At 32.0% G+C, this 19764-nt stretch overlaps 1 protein-coding gene across 1 annotated transcript in view; it reads left to right on the plus strand.

Annotated features, from left to right (window-relative positions):
• LOC145296812 (uncharacterized) overlaps positions 1-19764 on the plus strand; it is a 109166-nt gene that overhangs the window by 38900 nt on the left and 50502 nt on the right. Inside the window, exon 5 of the mRNA XM_080142896.1 lies at positions 7419-7482. Coding sequence (XP_079999022.1) covers positions 7419-7482 — 64 coding nt within the window. The remainder of the gene's footprint in view (positions 1-7418; positions 7483-19764) is intronic.

The following is a 19764-nucleotide window of genomic DNA, read 5'->3' on the forward strand; positions in this document are numbered from 1 at the left end:
AGTGTAAACATGCACTCATCTGCATGTTTTGGTGGTGCATACGAAAGGCTGATGTTGTAGGTGATAGATGCTTGGTCAAAGGAAGAAAGGTGGTACACAAAACTGAGAATATCTCTGGCTGGAGTCCAACCACCCTAGTGATATTTTCTTTGTTTGAAAAAAATAAGTGCTTCATTAAATGGAGAGTCATGTCAGAAAAGCAATGTATAAAGATTGTCTGCAAATAAGTCACCTTGAATACAGAATGTTGGGATATTATCTTCCAGTTGATATCAATGAGAATAAGTAAGGAGTGAAAAGATTCCAGGGGATGGGAAAGGGAGGCGTCAGAGCTTCCTTTCTGGAGAAAGAGTGGGAGTTGAACGTTTAAGGCAGGCAGTTGATTTTTCCTGGACGCTGCTGGGTGGTTGGGCTGGGCAGGGTGAGTTTTTGAAGCTCTCAGCTAAAGGAATGTAAATAGGAATTATATATTTAAATTTGGTCAGGCAAAACTCTCATTTTTCAAGTCTACTGTTCAACTTAGGAAAACGATTAGCACTTGCAATCTCCAAAATAAAATAAACATTCAATATTTGTTTATAAGTTTTGTGTTTTTTTGTTTGTTTTGGAGAGAGAATTCTTTTGTTGAAACGCTCACTGGATGGAATAACAACTTTGGACCGGCACAACTAATGAGGCGATTATGGCCTGTGTAGTTCACGCACAAAAACATGTTCATATAAGCAGGTCATGTGATGCATTTTATGTTCCATAATCATTCGTAAACAAGACAGTAAAAACGTTAAAACCAATTTTTATTTCGAAATTATTGCTTCCCTTAAAACATTTTTTAGTTAACTGACAAAAAAAAAAGGAAAAATTGTGTCAAAGCAATTATTTATAATTGACTTAATAATTTATGTTTCAAAGAAAGATATTGGCTCCAACAAAAAAAAAGAAGCATTTTTAGAATAGAAATTATACTCTGCAATTTTCATATTAACAAGCAACCCAACGATCTGGGTGTGCCAAGTTTGAATTCATTCGTTTCCATAGCATCATTTATACTTACGAATGGGGACAATTTTTATGTGGTGCTTTCTGTAAGACTCAGGGAAACCAATAAAATCGGACCAGTCGAATGCAGTTTCATACTAATTTATATATATATATATATATATATATATATATATATATATATATATATATATATATATATATATATATATATAATTTTTAATGGAAATCGCTCCAGACAAGGCATAAAGCCACTAAATGAAAGAAGTTAATATATATATATATATATATATATAACTTCAAGGTCCAATACTAGCAAACAATAAGTGTTAGCTGGATAGATCCGAGCCTAGAATACAGCAATTCTTCTCCCTTTGTCAAAAACATGCCTCATGAAATGTGAGGATTAACAGACAAAATAAGGCAAACAAGAGTTACAGCTGAAAGTAAACTCAATGTTCATTATTTCCTTTCCGTTTCTTATTTAATTGTTTGCATTTTACTTTAATGACTTTACAAAATGAATGCGAGCGACAAACGTTTTATTTGCAAACATTGAACCAACAAGAATCAGACCAATGACTTTTTTATTTAACTTTTTTAAAAATTTTATTAAAATCCTTAAAATAAATTATTTTGTGCATGTGTTTTATTTCTCTCTATTTTTTTTTTTATTATTATTATTTATTATATGAGTGGTAAAAACAGACATGGATCTACTGATGTCAGAGGAAGATTAAATCTGAACAGTATAGGAAAATGTGTGCAGAAGAGGATACTTTGTTGGTTTGGCCACAATGAAAGAATAGATAAGAATTCTTGGGTTGGTAGATGTAGAGCAGTTGAGGTAGCAAGGTCAATTAGCAGGGGAAGACCAAAGAAAACACCGGCGAAATTGATAAGGATGGACAATAGAGAAAAAGGGATAAATAAAGATCTGATCAGAGATTGGATAGTTTGGAAGTCAATTTCTTAAAGCTTTCCAATCAAAGTAGCCTCAAACCAAAATTATAATATTACTTCTATTACTAATGAAGATTTGGTATCTGTCTGTCTAAAGCAAAAACTATTCTATTACTTTTATTACTGATCCAGATTTATTGAGGCAGAAACTATACTATTATTTACTGAAGAATTGGCATCTTTTTGTCTAAGGCTTACACTTCTATTACTTCGATTACTAATGGAGATTTGGTATTTGATGACAAAATTATATATCTACTATTTAATAATAGTAGATATATAATTTTTGATGGAGGTTTGGCATCTATCTGTTTGAAACCTAAATTATATTATCACTATCTTTAAATGCTCAATTCATGAGGAGTGTAATGTAGTATTTGTTCTGTAGTCATCATACTATCCTAGTTTCAAATATAGAGACACTTGTCGAACACCTTGTTTATGACAATTATTTGATACAATGCAGAGTTCATTGACAGAAAAATTTATCTGTACTCAAAAAGATATATATTTCTACAAATTTACAAAATCAAGACAATAATCGGATTTTTTTTTTCAATTATCGATTTTTGATACTTAATGAAGGCATTCGAACACAAAAACTATCTAAGAACATTCCCAGATAAAGTGTGAAATTTCAAAAATTCGGTCCAGTCGTTCCTGAGTCCATAGGGAACGAACACACATGTACATAGTGCCTTTTATATATAAGTAGAGATAGAGATTCTATATTGCATCAAATGTTATATCTGCAAGAAAATATCCCAAATTATTTATTTTCTTATTTCTCTTCTCTCTTTTTCATTTTCTTTCTCTCTTCTCTCTCTGAATAATAAGGATTGAAAATCTCTCTAATTAATTGGCCAGTCAAAATCAAATATCGATTTGGCAGACGCAGTGCTATTTAAGTCTGATGTTTAAAATCTGACTTTTCTTCATGGGTAAGAAGATATATATATATATACTCCTATAAATTTGAGTTTTTTGTGTATTGATATTCATATTAATAACACTTTTTTCTATTTTTTTTTTTTTTATAAATTGCATTTTCACCCCCAAACAATGCACACAATATCACTTTGATGTAGGGGACTACTATCGGGGATATAAATTGCAGGGATACTATGTAGGGAGTTAAGCAGCAAGATGTCTGTTCACATTACATTTGAACTTCTGCATGTCAGTGCAGTAGGGAAAACAGGAACCCGGAAGGGAGTTCCAGAGTCTACCAGTTCTGGGGAAGAAGCTATTAGAGTAGAAGGCCTTCTTACATCTAGGGATCTCTGTGTAGGGGTGAGATTTTGCTGATTGTCGGTTTGAGGGGGGGGATTTACGTTGAGGGGATACAAGGGCTTGTAAGTTCATCATTAAAATACTTGTAAAATATTTGTGCAACATTTCGTCGATGGGACAAAGCTTGAATGACAGTTCAGGACTTATCAGGTTGGCGACTCTCTTTTGAACCCTGATCAGGAGCGAGAAACTAGTAGCAGATGCACCAGCCTAAATCTGACAACAATACTCCATACATGGGCAAATGGTGGCCTTGTAGAGGTACAGGATACTTTCAGACATAAGTAGCTTTCTAGTACGGTGGAGAGAGGCCATCTTCCTCGCCACGGCCCTGATAATGCTCTCAATGTATCTGTTCCAACTCATGTTCCCTGTGAACCTTAACCTGAGGAGTTTGAGAGAAGTACTTTCAGGTAATTTATCTTTAGCCATAGCTATTAGTGGTTGAGAAAGTTTCTTGTAATTATTAAAGGAAACAAACTACAAACTAAGTCTTGGCAGCATTGAATGTTACTTTCCATTTTTGTCCCCATTCCACTACAGATTGGAGGTCATCCTCTAGTGTTTCTGCTATTTCCTTAGATATGTATTCATTTATTTCCCCCTCATGCCTGTTATAGAGCATAGTGTATTCAACAAACATACCCATCTCAGAGACAATTTCATCAAGAAGGTCATTTATGAATATTAGGAATAATAAAGGTCCAAGGATAAACCCCTGCGATATACCCACATTAATATCATATTGTTTAGATGTATAGATTTTTCTCTTATTTAAAAAGGATTTCAGTATTCGTCCAGTGAATTTTCCTGAGAAGACCATCGTGCCATACCCTGTCAAAACCCTTAGATATTTATTCAAAAAGAGAATACAATTTTGTTATATATAGGTTTTGGAATTGCATTCATCTGCAAAAAATCTAGCCAATTTGCATATTCTTTTAAACATTCATTTTAATTAAATTCCTCTTCATTTTTTCGGTTTTCTTATGGGATGATCATCTTAACTAGCATGTGTACTTATATCCATGCAGATATTCTACATGAGTTATACTTGCGTAATATTTGCGTAAAAAGGTCATAGTAAACACAAACCTCTTTCTATATATATTTATGTATGCATATATATATTTGTTTCAAAAATTTTGCCTACCAAACTCCTCTGCTAGTTTTTGCTCTGCAGACCTGAAATTTAACATATAGGGTATTTTGAGCCCATGCAAACCTTTATATTTGGGTTTTAGCCATGGAAAAATCGGTGTAAAAGTGTGAAAATTAAAAAAATGGAATTTGCCAGGTGAAGGTCGAACGGCGTCATTACAAATATGCATGCGTAACATAATAGCTATTGGTTCATGTTTTAATTTTTAGCCTTGCAGCAAGCAAGTCTTCATAGCTCAGGCATTAACGTCAAAGGAAAAAGTAAATTGTGAGCAAAACGTTTTGGTTTCGATTCTCGGTGGTGGCACATGAATCTTTTATTTTTTTAATTTTAAATCATTATTATATATTGGGTCCAACATAATATAATAATAAATACGAAATTTTCATTAATCAAAATATCATATTTAAGCATATTCTACGACCAAGCAATGCCAGGTAGCTTGCTAGTATATATATATATATATAAATATTTTTTGAGGGGTACAAAATTTTATCATGGCTATGTAAAGACCAAATTTAAACTTGTTCAAAAACATTATTTAAGATTGTGAAATTAAAAAATAAAAATGAATGTATCAGCTGACCGGTTTCGAAGCTCGCTCAACAGAGCTAAAATCGATCTTAATTACATTTTAAAAAGAAAAGAGGGGGAACAATGAATCGGAGATGAAAAAGTAGGGGGAAATATATGTATAAAAAAAAGGGGGGCGGGGCAATTATTAAATAGAAACTAGATTAAGCCCTAAGAGATTCTCTTTTTGTTTGCGGCCCTGTCGGTGGGGCATTAGAATACGCCGACTGCCCCCCTGCCGAGGGTAAAAGTCCCTCAATGGGGGGTCCTGGATATGACCTTAAACTATACCCAGTGGTGAGGCCCCAGCTTGTGGGTTTTGGGGAGTGTGGAGCCACCCTTTAATTACCATTGCTCCCAGGTCCACTCTGACCCGGAATGGTAGTACCTGTTAGGGTCCCAACTATGGGTTAAATAGAAACCGACGTGAAAACAACAAATATATTCTATTAAAAAAATTTTTCTTCAAAATCTTTGGATTCGGCATTAAATAACCCGAAAAGGGTTGATATGCCGTAAAACAAAACCAACCAAACCAAACTTTTTGTTTGCAAAGAGAAGGTCTCAGAGTCTTAATATATATAGTTTCTAGAATTTTGAGATGGTAAAGAGCGTGCGACTTGCTAAGGATGGAAAAAAAGTCCGCACTAAAATTCGAAGCGCAAATACGATTATTTATAAGGTACTCTCCTATAGATGAGCCATGGGTTGCTCAAAACGTTCGAAGGTAGGTAGTTTCCATTTCGAATTTTGGATGGAACATGTTGCTTTACCCTATTATCTAATCTTTGAGACGTTCGCCCGACGTAGCGCACACCACAGCTACATTTAAATAAATGAATAATAGAATTGTTATGGGGGGGGGAGAACGTTTTTACAAATTGAAGACAAAATGGGTTTACAAGAAAAAACAACACGGGTATAAATATCTGGTTTTTGAAAGCCAGATAAAAGACTCTTTTTGTGGAAACCTACGAAAATATTTGCCAGAGCTGGTCCCAGGGGAGAACCCATCGAAACACCATCTATCTGCCTGTACATAATGTTATTAAAACTGAATTCGACCGACATGGCGGCGAATTCCATAAGTTCCACAAAAATATTCTCAGGAATAGGGGGAGTTGGGAGCTGACTGCGATAAAGGGCATCGGCACATATATCAATAGTCTCTGAGGGTGGAACGCAGGTAAATAGGCTTTCAATATCAAAAGAACACATAAATTTGTCAGAATTATACTCAGACTGACAAATTTATGTGTTCTTTTATCAATATGTATTATCTAGGTAATATTAATGAAAGATTTGCCAAGCAAATTTCTTCTGTCGTACAACAATGTTACTTTGCATCAAATACCCGTGTTGTTTTTTCTTGTAAACCCATTTTGTCTTCAATTTGTAAAAACGTTCTTCCTCCCCCCCCCCCTCCATCATAACAATTCTATTATTTATTTATTTAAATGTAGCTGCGGTGTGCACTACGTCGAGCGAACGTCTCAAAGATTAGATAATAGGGTAAAACAACATGTTCCATCCAAAATTCGAAATGGAAACTACCTACCTTCGGACGTTTTGAACAATACCCATGGCTCATCTATAGGCGAGCACCTTATAAATAATCGTATTTGCGCTTCGAATTTTAGTGCAGACTTTTTTTCCATCCTTAGCAAGTCACACTCTCTTTACCATCTCAAAATTCTAGATACTATATATATTAAGACTCTGAGACCTTCTCTTTGCAAACAAAAAGAGAATCTCTTAGGGCTTAATCTAGTTTCTATTTAATAATTAATTCATCCCCTTTTTTTTATACATATATTCCCTCCTACTTTTTCATCTCTGATTCATTCCCTGCCCCCCTTTTCTTTTTAAAACGTAATTAAGCTCTGTTCAGCAAGCTTCGAAACCGGTCAGCTGACGCATTCATTTTTATTTTTTAATTTCACAATCTAAAATAAAGAATGTTTTCGAACAAGTTTAAATTTGGTCTTTACATAGTCATAATATATATATATATATATATATATATATATATATATATATATATATATATATATATATATAGTATATCAGATTTAAATAGCACTGGGGCAAATGCCATTATTAAAATTGAGGACTTTTTTATATATATATATATATATATATATTACTGTTTCACACATACTTTTATTATACATATTGTTTTGTTTCAATATTTACTTCAACAGTGCTCAGTATATGAGTAGAGTTTGACAGTAGTATAAAAATATACTCATGGTGAGAAAGCTACATCGAAATCTTTACCTTTTACAACAAATAATGTATTCACATATAAAAGCAATTTAATAATTTTGTACAAAGGAAGTCATCTTAATTAAAATGGAATGAAAATAAAAAGCATTTAAAGACTGGTCTACATCTTTATCTTTGATTTCACTTTGTTTTCTGTTTTTAGCTTACAAAAAGAAAAAGAAAGCAAATTTAAAAAGTCTGTGAAATCACGTATGATTGTTGCCCAGGTAAGATTTCTTCAAATCATTTAAATTTCTTTTTTCTTTGTTCTTATCAATAAATAAAAAAAATTATATTTTCTTTTGGTTTGTTTTTAGTTAGATATTTGTTTGGAAAAGAACAAAAAATGCAGTAAATTAACTTCTCAAACAAGTTCAATTATAAATGCCTACAATATGCCTACTAGCAGGGAGACACAACGTTACCTGGGATTGAATGAGATCCAACGAATGTTCCACACTATACTTTTAATGTCATCAAAATCGTGTTAGTTGTCCATTTTTCGATCAAATCGATTGATTGCCTGCTTTAGGTGGGGACCCACTCCGCTGCACGGGAAAAAAAACTCTGCATGCCTTCCCGCATGGCATTAGTAAATAATACATTGTAGTCGGAAATGAATGATGATCAACGAATGTTTCATCCTCCCATATTTTATTGTCATCGAAATCGGTAAAATCGCCCATTTTTCAACCCTCCCCACAGTGGCTTAGTCCACAATACATTGTAGTCTACATTGCACTGTAGAGAACCTACTGTTGATTTATATAATGGCTTGAATTAAAGTTTAAAATGCAATTGTGCTCTAAACAGAAACATTCATTTCGAACGTGCCCTGTCATATCAAAGAACCTGCTGTTGATTTTATATGCCAGGCATTTCTACTTGTGTGGTAATAATGGCTTGAATTACAGTTTAAAATACAAAAGTCAAGTATCATGGTTAAATTGTGTTCTAAACAGAAACATATATGCCATGCCTTTCTGTTCATGCGTGGTAATAAAACTTCTCAAATGCTCTTGTGATGTTAGGCTGTATAAGGTGTTAACTTTTGTCAAAATCGCCTGTTCCTTCTTTCATCATATTTTTTGATTATCGATATTTATCAAAGACATTCCAATACAAAACCTATCTAAAAACACTGTCAGGCACATAAAGTAAATCTGTGTGAATTTTTTTTTAAATCAGCCCAGCCGTTTAGGAATCCATAGGAAACGAACTCACACACACACACACAAACACACATACGTCGACTTAACCTGTTTGCATACACAAATCTACATTCATAGGTTAAAAACGTTATTTTTTAACTATTTATATGCGCATGAGCATGGCTGAGAGGCTAAGGAATGAGGTTGGAGAGTTGTATGTTTTGGTTTTTAATGGCACTCAAGTCATTTTTTTTACTTTTTGAAATTGTTACAAAATATTCAGTACAATATATAATAAGCGATAGAGAATTGATTCTATAATAAAAAATATGAAATCTGCATGAATTAAAATTTTCTTATAAATTTTAATTTCAATATTTATATTCACTTTAAATTTATAGAATTTTTCAATATGTAAGCTTGAAAAATCTTTGAATTTTTTGAATTTATATATATGTGTGTGTGTGTGTGTATGTGTGTGCATTAAATAAGTTCTAAACTATTGAAATAAAACAGTAGTTTTCAAAGTGTTCAATACGTATGTGTGTGTGTGTGTGTGTGTGTGTGTGTGTGTGTGTTCTATCTATACATATACAATGTTGAGATTTTTGTTGCACTTAAATTGATATTAAAAGTCTATTTTTTTTTTCTATTCAAAAATTATTAAACCTTACTTATATATACTATATACTCAGTTATGGATATGTGAGCAACTTCATAGCAGTTAACTAATTTTCATATTCTTCGGTGGCATGCAATATGGCTTCCATTCCGAGAGATCAACTGTTGATGTAATATCACCAAGTATGAGTGAATTTATTTACGAAAGCTAAGTTTCTAGAGCAATAACTCTTGACATATCTAAGGCGTTTGATAGGGTCTGGCAAAAAGGTCTACTTCATAATATTTCCAGATATGGAATAGCTGGAAATGTCTTCTCAATCATCAAATCCTTTCTCTCTGATGGTTATTGATGGACAGAAATCCAAAGCTCAGAATATTAATGCTGACATGCTTCAGGGATCCATTCTTTCTGATTTTCATCAACGATCTCAAGTCACATTCTTCGTTCATTCATTGACATCTATGCCAACACTTCAAAAGCCGATGAAGATCAAGATCTTGCAGATTCTCTCTTCTCCAACCTGCAGCGTGTGGTACAATGAGGAAAAAAATGTCTAGTTACCTTTAATGCATTCGAAACCGAACTTCTATCTTTTCACCACAATGCTCAGATGCTTGCTTTGCTCCAATTGAAATGAACAGCTTTCACCTCAATGAAGCATCCGATTTTGAAAAACTTCTGGGACTGATATTCACTCCTGATCTGAAATGTAAGACCTACATCAGATCCATTGTCAAAATCACTGGAAAGATGGTGGGATCATTCTACCACTCCAGAAAGTATCTCACTCTCGACACAATCCTCTATCTGTACAAGAGTAAAATACTGCCTAAGATAGAGTACTGTAGCCACATCTGGGGGTAGAGATTTAAAAGTACCATTTCCTGCTTTGAAAGTCTTTAAAATTTAGTGTCGTCACCCTACTCCTTCTTTCTCACAGAAGAGAAATTGCGAGATCTATCTCTTCTCTGTGAATACTTTTATGGCAAATGTTCGACTGAGCTATGGTTCCATAAAACGATCACAATAAATACTCACCTAACTGAAACAACTGTTAACAATTTTCCTTACTCTCTATCTGTGCCAAAAACTAAACAAAAATTTCATGAGCAAAGTTTATTTCCTAGAATTGTCCGTCTGTGGAACACAATACTGTTTGTTTGCTTCCCGGTTGACTATAACATAGTCTTCTTCAAATCTAATGTGAATAAATTTCCATTGAATCATCCATTTAGATAATCTAACCCTAACCAAGTTCCACTGTGTCTGATCTTGTCTCACCATTTACCAAACACTTAACCCTTATCCTTGAGTGGCCTGCACGTCTTAATAAGTGGTGACCCTCCAAGTATATATATATATATATATATATATATATATATATATATATATATTCTAGCAGGGAGACCCGATGTTGCCAGGGATTGAATGAAGATCAACAAATATTTCACACTCCTATATTTTTATTGTCATCGAAATCAGTGAAATCGCCCATTTTTCAATCAATTGTGGTGCAATGGGAGGAAACTTCACGTGCCTCCTCACAATGACTTAGTCCACAATACACTGTAATCTACATTGCACTGTAGAGAACCTACTGTTGATTTTATTATTTTTTTATATGCATAATGATTTGAATTAAAAGTTAACATTTAAAAGTAAAGTATCATGCTTCGATTATGCTCTAAACAAAAATATTGATTATGAACGCGTCCCTGTCATATCCAAGAACCTACTGTTGAATTTATATGGTTGATCTTACTGATTCTGCAATGATAATGGCTTGAATTTAAGTTTAAAATGAAAAGGCCAAGTATCATGGTGCAATTGTCCTTCAGACAGAAACATTCATTTCAAAAGCACCGTGTGATATCAAAGAACCTAACATTGATTTTATATGTTCGGCTGTTTGACTTGTGTCTTAAATGCATTTGTGATCTTAGGCTGTGTAAGGTGTTAACTTTGGTCAAAATCGTCTGTTCCCTTTTTCATTGGATTATTTCTATTATCAGTTATCGATACTTATCGAAGGAAGACATTCTGATACAAAACCCATCTAAGAACAATGCCAAGCACATAAAGTACCTTTGTGTGAAATTTCATAAAAATTGGCCAAACTGTTTTCAAGTCCATAGGTAACAAACACACACACAAAGTTCCTTAATAGTAGATATATATACATATATATATATATATATATATATATATATATATATATATATATATATATATATATATTATCATGAATAAGAACTACTATAAAACAAAAATTTTAGAATCATTAGGGAACGAAAATTATTACAAACCAATTAGCTCTAACATAGACGACACAACCATATCTAAAATCGCAAAACTCTGCACAACATACAATAGTACATTAACTAAAAAGAAAAAGACTTCCTTACAAACTTTACAACAAAAACAAACATCTTCTATGGACTACCCAAAATACACAAATCTAACCAGGTAAGACATGCCATCAACATACAAAAGTCAAAGTACATAAGCACCCCAAACCCCAATGACCTCACATTCAGACCCATAGTAGCAGGACCATCATGCCCAACAAGCAGACTTATCAACCTAATAGATATTTTATTACAGCCCTTCACCAATCTAGTCAGAAGTTTTGTAAGAGATGATACACACTTCCTTAGCTCCCTACCACAAACAGTAGACGATGGGACAATACTAGCCACATTCGATGTTAGCAACCTATATAGCAATATCCCACACAACCTAGGAAAAGAAGCTATCTCATATGGGGTTGGAAAACATACACAGACTTTACACCCAAGATTCATTAAACAGTTTGTGATTGACAGCATTGACATAATCCTCAATACCAACTTCTTCCAAGTCAATAATGACAACTACATCCAAATACTAGGCACAGCAATGGGTACTAAAATGGCACCAACATATGCCACCTTACACTCGCTTTCCTAGAAGAGACCCTTTATGAAAGGATAGAGCAGAAATACGGGCACAATATAAAAACACTCTTCATAAAATCTTGGAAAAGATACCTAGACAACTGCTTTATCCTGTGGAAGACCACATGGGGGATATCAGAGAACTCCACACTTTGCTACAAAATCTACACCCAAAAATAAACTTCATACTAGAACAAAGCCCCACAGAACTACCTTTCCTAGACATTCTAGTAACAATCAAAAACAACATAATTACAGACATCTACCACAAACCCACCGACACTCAACAATACCTCCACTTCAAAAGCCACCATCCTAAAAACTGTCTAAAATCAATATCCTACTCCCTAGCACATAGAGTTTGCACCATAGTAACAGACAGACACCTCCGTTCAACTAGACTGAATGAACTTCAAATAACCCTGCGGAAAAGAAGATATCCACTACCACTAATACAGAAAGGTATTGAACTGGCAGAAAAAAATTCCAATAGACCAACTAAGAATCCCAAAAGAACATAATAAAGAACAAATTTTAGCATACGTCTCCACACACAACACAAACAACCCAGAACTATTTACACAGATAACAAAAAACCTTATCCTTCTCAGTCAGAATGACAAACTAAACAACATACTTAAAACAACAAAAATAATAAAAAGCAAACGCCAACCCAAAAACTTAAAACACATCCTAACTTCCTCAAAACTCGTTCTACACACTACAAAAGGAGTTACAAAATGCAACAAACCGCGATGTGGAGTATGTGACAGAATAATAGAAGGAAACACATACACATTCAAAAACCCAACACAAACATTCAAAATAAAAAAGGATCTAAATTGCACCTCCAGAAATGTAGTATATGCACTAAGATGCACAACATGCGACAAATCTTACATAGGCGCCACCAAATATTTCAGCAATAGAGTGGCCTTACACAAGAGCAACATCAAAATTGCAGATAACAGACACCTCTATGTTTCAAAACACGTACACACATGCAGTGGAAATAGCTTTAAAATATTGCCAATCTTCCAAACAGACAATTATTTTTATTTACTTACACAGGAAAAAGATTTTATAACAAGATTCACTCCGAACTAAACAGAGCCTAATATCAACACACAAAAACATGAAATACAAGGCACACTCGCATGCACGTACATATACATATACACACCCACACATAAATCAGAACCGACATATTAAAACACACACAGACACACACACACATACAGCCACACACAGACATAACACTCCTGCCTTTAATACAACACATTGAACAATACCAACCCTACTTTACCTTGAAATCAACAACACTAGGAAGCACCTAGAACCATAGTGTAGTATCTGTTCCAACACCTCCCCCCCCTCAGTCAGTGGAGGAGAACTCCTTCATGACTGAGATAACTATCATCCTTCCTCCCATACCTCTACCCCTCCAATTGCCCCCTCCCCTCTGGGGAACGAGACCTTCCCCACACTAAGAACCGATCCTGGATTTGGCCATACCCACATGGGGAGACAAATAAATAGAAACATTAAAAAATCCCCTTCGTATATTTATAAATACACCTCTTTATCTAAACAAACATAATATTAAGAATGCCCGAACAGTCTAAGACTGAAACGAAAAATCACAATACTAAAATCTAAGAATCAAAAAATAAATATCAAAATTGAATGAAAAACTGGTCCCCCCCCTCTTCACACACACGCGTTAGTAATGATCTTGGATCACAGTTGCCTTCCTAGGGAAGCAAATAACTTTATAATACTATAAAACAGAACACACATTCTTCAAACCAATACAAGAAAACACACACACACACACACTAACACATCCACACACACACACACCCACACACACACACCCACACACACACACTCTACCCTATGCACCCAGTTGACCAGGTACCAACGGGCCCTCCACTCAAGTAAGAGTAAAAAAGGAAAAAAATGAGAAAAAACAAAGAAAGATAAGTAGAAACACAAGAAGAGAGAGAGAGAGAGAGAGAGAGAGAGAGAGAGAGAGAGAGAAACATAAGACAGCAGTGACCACAGTCCACCCCAACGAGCCAGTAATAAAAAGTGAACATACGAATGAAAAGTAGAATCATTCACACGTTTCCACCGCTCAGAAACATTTCAAATGAACTACAGAAATGTTCTTTTACATTTTTAACACATCTTGAGTATATTCTAAATATCTTACATTTTAAATACTTTCTGAAGAGGACGTTTCACAGAACGTCTGAAACGCGTTAAAAACGATTTCAATGATTTAAAAACATTATTACAATGATCTAAACATCATTTTCAATGAAAAACCAAAACATGGAATAATAAAATAATGTTAAAAAATACACATTGTTGGTGACCCCCCTTATATATATATATATATATATATATATATATATATATATATATATATATATATATATATATATATATATATATATATTCAAGCGATCAAATTATGGAAAAAACTAGAAAGAAAATTAAACTATTTTTTTAATGAACTTAGAAATAACACTAGACTGCAATTGTGAAATAGTGAAATTTTTAGATATAACTCTAAATCTTAATGACAATACTTATGAACCATATCACAAACTGAACCAAACATTATTCTATATAGATTATAAATCTAATCATCCTAAGTGTATGAAAAAAGCTATTATCCCCAGTATATCAAAAAGAATATCCGAGTTATCACAAAATGAGAATATATTTGATAAAAATAAAGATTATTATAATGAAGCTTTAACTCTAGATGTGGATATTAAAGAAAAATTGAATACATGAAGGACGTGAATAATAAAAATCGCAGAACAAACTACATATCATATAACATGGCAATGAAAGGAAGAAGAAATGTAAAGAATAAAAATAGATATAAAAATAATAATAATAAATAATGAAAAAGCATATAATAGTAATAATACTATTAAGAATAAGAGAAATGGATGCAAAAACGAGTTTGGTTTAATCCTCCTTTTAGCGAACATATACAAAATAATATCCTTAAAGAGTTTTACAAAATAATTGATAAGAACTTTCCCCCCAGAAAAAAGATAAAATAAAGTAATTAATAAGAACACAGTTAAACTTTCATTCTCAACTGCTGCCAATCTAGTAAATAATATAATAAATTCTACTAATGGTAAAATAAACAATATAGTGAATAATAATAGGATTGAATCAGATGAACTAAATTTTGAGAGAAAATGTAACTGTAGAATACCTAACGTTTGTCCATTGGAGGGCAATTGTTCGATTTCTGAAATTGTATACAAATGTAAAGTTAAGATGGATAGTAGTAAAAAGATATAGCTAGGGAAACCGAATGTTTTTTTAAGGAGAGCGAAAATAAGGATAGAACAAAAATAATTATAAAAAATAAGAACACAACTGTATTAGGTGATTGGTTTAGGGAACTAGATGAGAATAAAATAGAATTTGAATAAAAATGGTCAATAGGAGATAAAGAAGTAGATAAAGCTAAAAAGTAAATCAAAAAGATGTAATCTATGTTTACTTGAAGCATACTACATAGTGAATAGTGAATTCTAAAGAGAAAATTTTAAACAAAAAGTTAGATGTTATACAAAGCTGTCTTCATAGAAATAAATTCCTGTTATCATGCCTAAATATTTAGGGTAAAATGTAAGTGTGGAAAAAGAATGTGTAAATTTAAAATGGTGCAATAAATAAATAAATTATTAGATCATCAACTTAACATATAGAAACTAAAACGATTATAACCTAAATAGGAGATAAAATAAAACCGGGTTCAATAACATGAAGATTAGAATAGATTAAAATAAGTTTAATCAAAAATATAAAATTGAAGAAAATTAAGTGAGAAGTTTGGACTTAGATTTTATAAAGAAGATAATGTTAACTAACGTTAATGATAAATTTCAAATTGAACAAAGGTGATTAATAAATACTATAGTATAGATATTAAAATATTGATGCATGAAATTTCGATAAATTAATAAATTAGTAAAAAATGACTAACTAGTTATCTCCCTTTGATTGTGAAGATTTTACGAATAATAAGTAGAAAGATAATAAATTAAAATAAAATACTTGGATAATGATAAGAATTAAAAAATTTGAATTATTAGTATGGGTAAATTTTAAGTTTAGTATAGTTTAAATTTTAAGTTTAAATTTTAAGTTTATCTTATGGGATATGGTATGGGATGAAGATAAATTTTAATTAATAATAATTAACTTTTTAATCACAGTTCTTTCTTAAGAAATAAAATGAAATAAACTTAACTAGTAGATCTTAGAATGTAAACAACGTTTATATGAAACTATCGTAGATTGTGGAAGAAATTAACATAGCATATAAGTATAAACTAGAATTAGAAGAGGTGGATTAGTATTTGGAAATAAATCAATTAAATAAATAAATTGGGGAAGAAAAATAATTATCAAATTTAAAAAAAAAACATACAAAAGATTAATTAATATTAAAATTTGTTGAAATATCATTAATTAATATTAAAATTTGTTGAAATATCATTAATTAATATTAAAATTTGTTGAAATATCATTATTAATATTAAAATTTGTTGAAATATCATTAATTAATATTAAAATTTGTTGAAATATTGAAAATGTAGAAATATGAAAATGGGGCGATTACAAAATATGAAGGCTATCGGAAAATTAATAAACAAAGAGAAAATATAAAGCTAGTATGTTGGTAGGTCCAACTGTTTATTCTCTAAAAATAGAGATTATGAATGCATTCATATATGTATAAATAGTGTATTTGGCTGTCTGAAGATTAACTGTTTTGCAATATTTTAAATGATATAATGTTTAAAATTGTCCAAACAGTTATAAAGCAATTGTAACGCATAAGAAAATACACAATAAGATGTTCTCATTTTATATTTTGTTGTCTTAATTTTTGTGAAAATATTATATGCATGCTTGATTATGAAAACTGATAATCATTGAGTAAATTAATATTGACTTTGATTTTTATTGGTATATGAACATTACCGGAATATTACTATATTAAAATTTTGGTTTAAAAAATACTAATAAGGTGTATATATATATATATATATATATATATATATATATATATATATATCTCCTAGCAGAAGTACCCGTCGTTGACTGGGTTCAAAAACAGCCTACAGAAAATGGACTGTGATTGATTAAAATGTGATAGGTTATGAAAAGGAGGGGGTTGTAAAGAGATAGGTTTTGATACTCAAAAATGTTACCCTTAGCAAAATATGATGAAAGTAAAAATAATTTTTGCGAAAATATATTTTTTTATATCAATTTTGTTTCCATTCGTCGCCAAGAGTGACCAACAAAATGATGTTTCCTTACAAAGAGAAAATGTTATATATATAATAATATAAATATACTAGAAATAAATGTTACCATAGTTGATAAAAGTTACTTTAAGGTAGAAAAGTTCATTGGTTTGTATTTTTAAGTAGTTTACGAACCGGTTTACAAAAAAAAATCAAAATGTCAGCGAATTTGAAATGGAGAGCCCCGTTTTCAATTTGAAGGAGGGGCACCTGACCATTCTGTGTTAACAATTTAAGAGAGTTCCGTCAACGTAAGGAATATTTATAAACATATTTTAATGTTTTCCGTTATTTTGTGCTTGAGTAATATTCGATTATGGCATGTGTAGTTTATATAAAAATTAATTTTAGTAGTTATCGCCTCAAATTTCGCTTTAATTTCGGTTTGCTGAAATTATTTCAAGTAAAGAGCATTAAAAACTATTTCAAAACAAAACAAAAAACATGAACTGAACTTTTATTGACTATGGTAACATTTATTTCTTGTATATTTATTTTTTCGGGTAGTCGTTTATTGGCTTTTCTACTAAACACTCTTACTAAATAATATCGACAAAATATTGAAAAACAAAGAAACAGAAACAGTTTTAAAAACTAATGAAGCTTTACTTATTTTAGTAAAATAATCCGAAACAGCAAAATGGGATATTAAAAAGTAAACACGTAATTACTTTAGTTTTTTAAAGCAAAGAATCAATATAAATATGAATAAGAAGAAAATGGCGCCCTTTTCAAGTAGAACAGCTTCGTTTCAGTTTTGCAGTATTGAACGGTATAGTATTGCACCGTCGGATTCAGGGTTGTACTATTGTAATGTAAAGAACACACAGAAAGGGTTGTAATCAACTGAATTCCTTCTAGTACATTGACAAAAAAAATAAACAGATATATAAATAAAAATAAAAAGGTTATGTAAATGTTTTTAAAAAGACCCATGATGACATGAGCAGGGTTTTTTCCTTCTTTTGACACGATAACAAGTAACGTTCTTATTTTTTATTATTTATCTATTTTCGAAAGAGTGCCACGTGCAAGTGGAGAAGGAAAAAACAGAGTTATGCAAAATATGTGTCGAGAATTGTCTAAAGTTCCGACTTTTTTTTGGGGGGGGCGATTTCACTTTAATAATAAGAACGTGAATTTATGAGGTGAATTCGATACAATATGATTCAACTCAAAAAAAATAAATAAAAGCTAACCTGAATTCAGATTAAAGTTAAGGTGTTATTGTGAACTCCTTTTAAAAAACCTTGTTAAACTTTGTGACATATTTACATTCTATAGAGGTCAGGTGCAAATGAACACCCAATAATTTTATTATACCATATTTCTTCAAACTGAAACATAATTATCAAAATATAATTACGCAAATATATATGAAAAGTCTTTGTTAAAGTTTGTGCCATATTTCCATGGAGTACAGGCACGAACGCAGAGCCCACAATTTTATTATACCATCCCTATTTAAGTTGAAACATACTTATCAAAGTATTCTTATGTGCATCTATATCAAAAACCCTTGTAAACATTTTTTTTTTCATTTTTTATTTCCATACTTTGGGGGCCAGACGCGAACACAGACCCCACAATTTTTATGAACCACCATTGTGCCAGGTCAAACATACCCATTCCTGATCCTCGATACATCCTCTATTATTATATGTAATCAGTTTTTTAAAATAGTAACCATATAGGAGCCTATTCGTGACCACACACACACACACGTTCAGCTTTATATTATATATATGTGTATGTGTGTGTATTTATGTATGGATATATATGTATGTATATATATATATCTATATATGTATAGATATGTACATGTTATGTATATGCATGTATATATATATGTATCGATATGTAAAAAGCATTAGTTTAGGAGTGATTACTGTACATACAAATTTGATAATTGCTCCACATTCACAGACAATACCCTTAATTTTTTACCTATAGCTATATAGGTGCCTCTTTAAGCCAGCAACTGATTTACATGACTTGAAGCAAAAGTGGCATATGAAGTCGTCTAAACCAGATTGACCGGGTTACTTTGTGGAATATTGTCTTTATGTACAGCCATAGGTTTCTTCAGGCTGGCAGTTGGGATGCATGTTGGGAGGGAGGGGATTTTTTTTATATCACACGAGTAGTGTCATCAGCCGGTAAAAATAAAGGTGTCTGATGATGTCTTTCATATGACTTCAGGTGGTTCATGTATCCAACTTTGGACAATAGAATGCGACCATATGTGTCACATGGTTGCATTCTATGCTTTACTGGCATCTAGATTCTTAACAACCCCTTTTACGCATGTTTCAATTTGCATGTTCCAAATTCTTTGCTTCTTATGACTTTTTTAAGACCCATTCACCACCCATTTCTATTTTCAGCTATCTCTTTCCAAATATCGTAACATATAAACAGATTGTATTTATTT

This window comes from Euprymna scolopes, chromosome 17 (assembly GCF_053919585.1).
Source record: "Euprymna scolopes isolate OS-2025 chromosome 17, ASM5391958v1, whole genome shotgun sequence".
NCBI classification, from domain to species: domain Eukaryota; kingdom Metazoa; phylum Mollusca; class Cephalopoda; order Sepiida; family Sepiolidae; genus Euprymna; species Euprymna scolopes.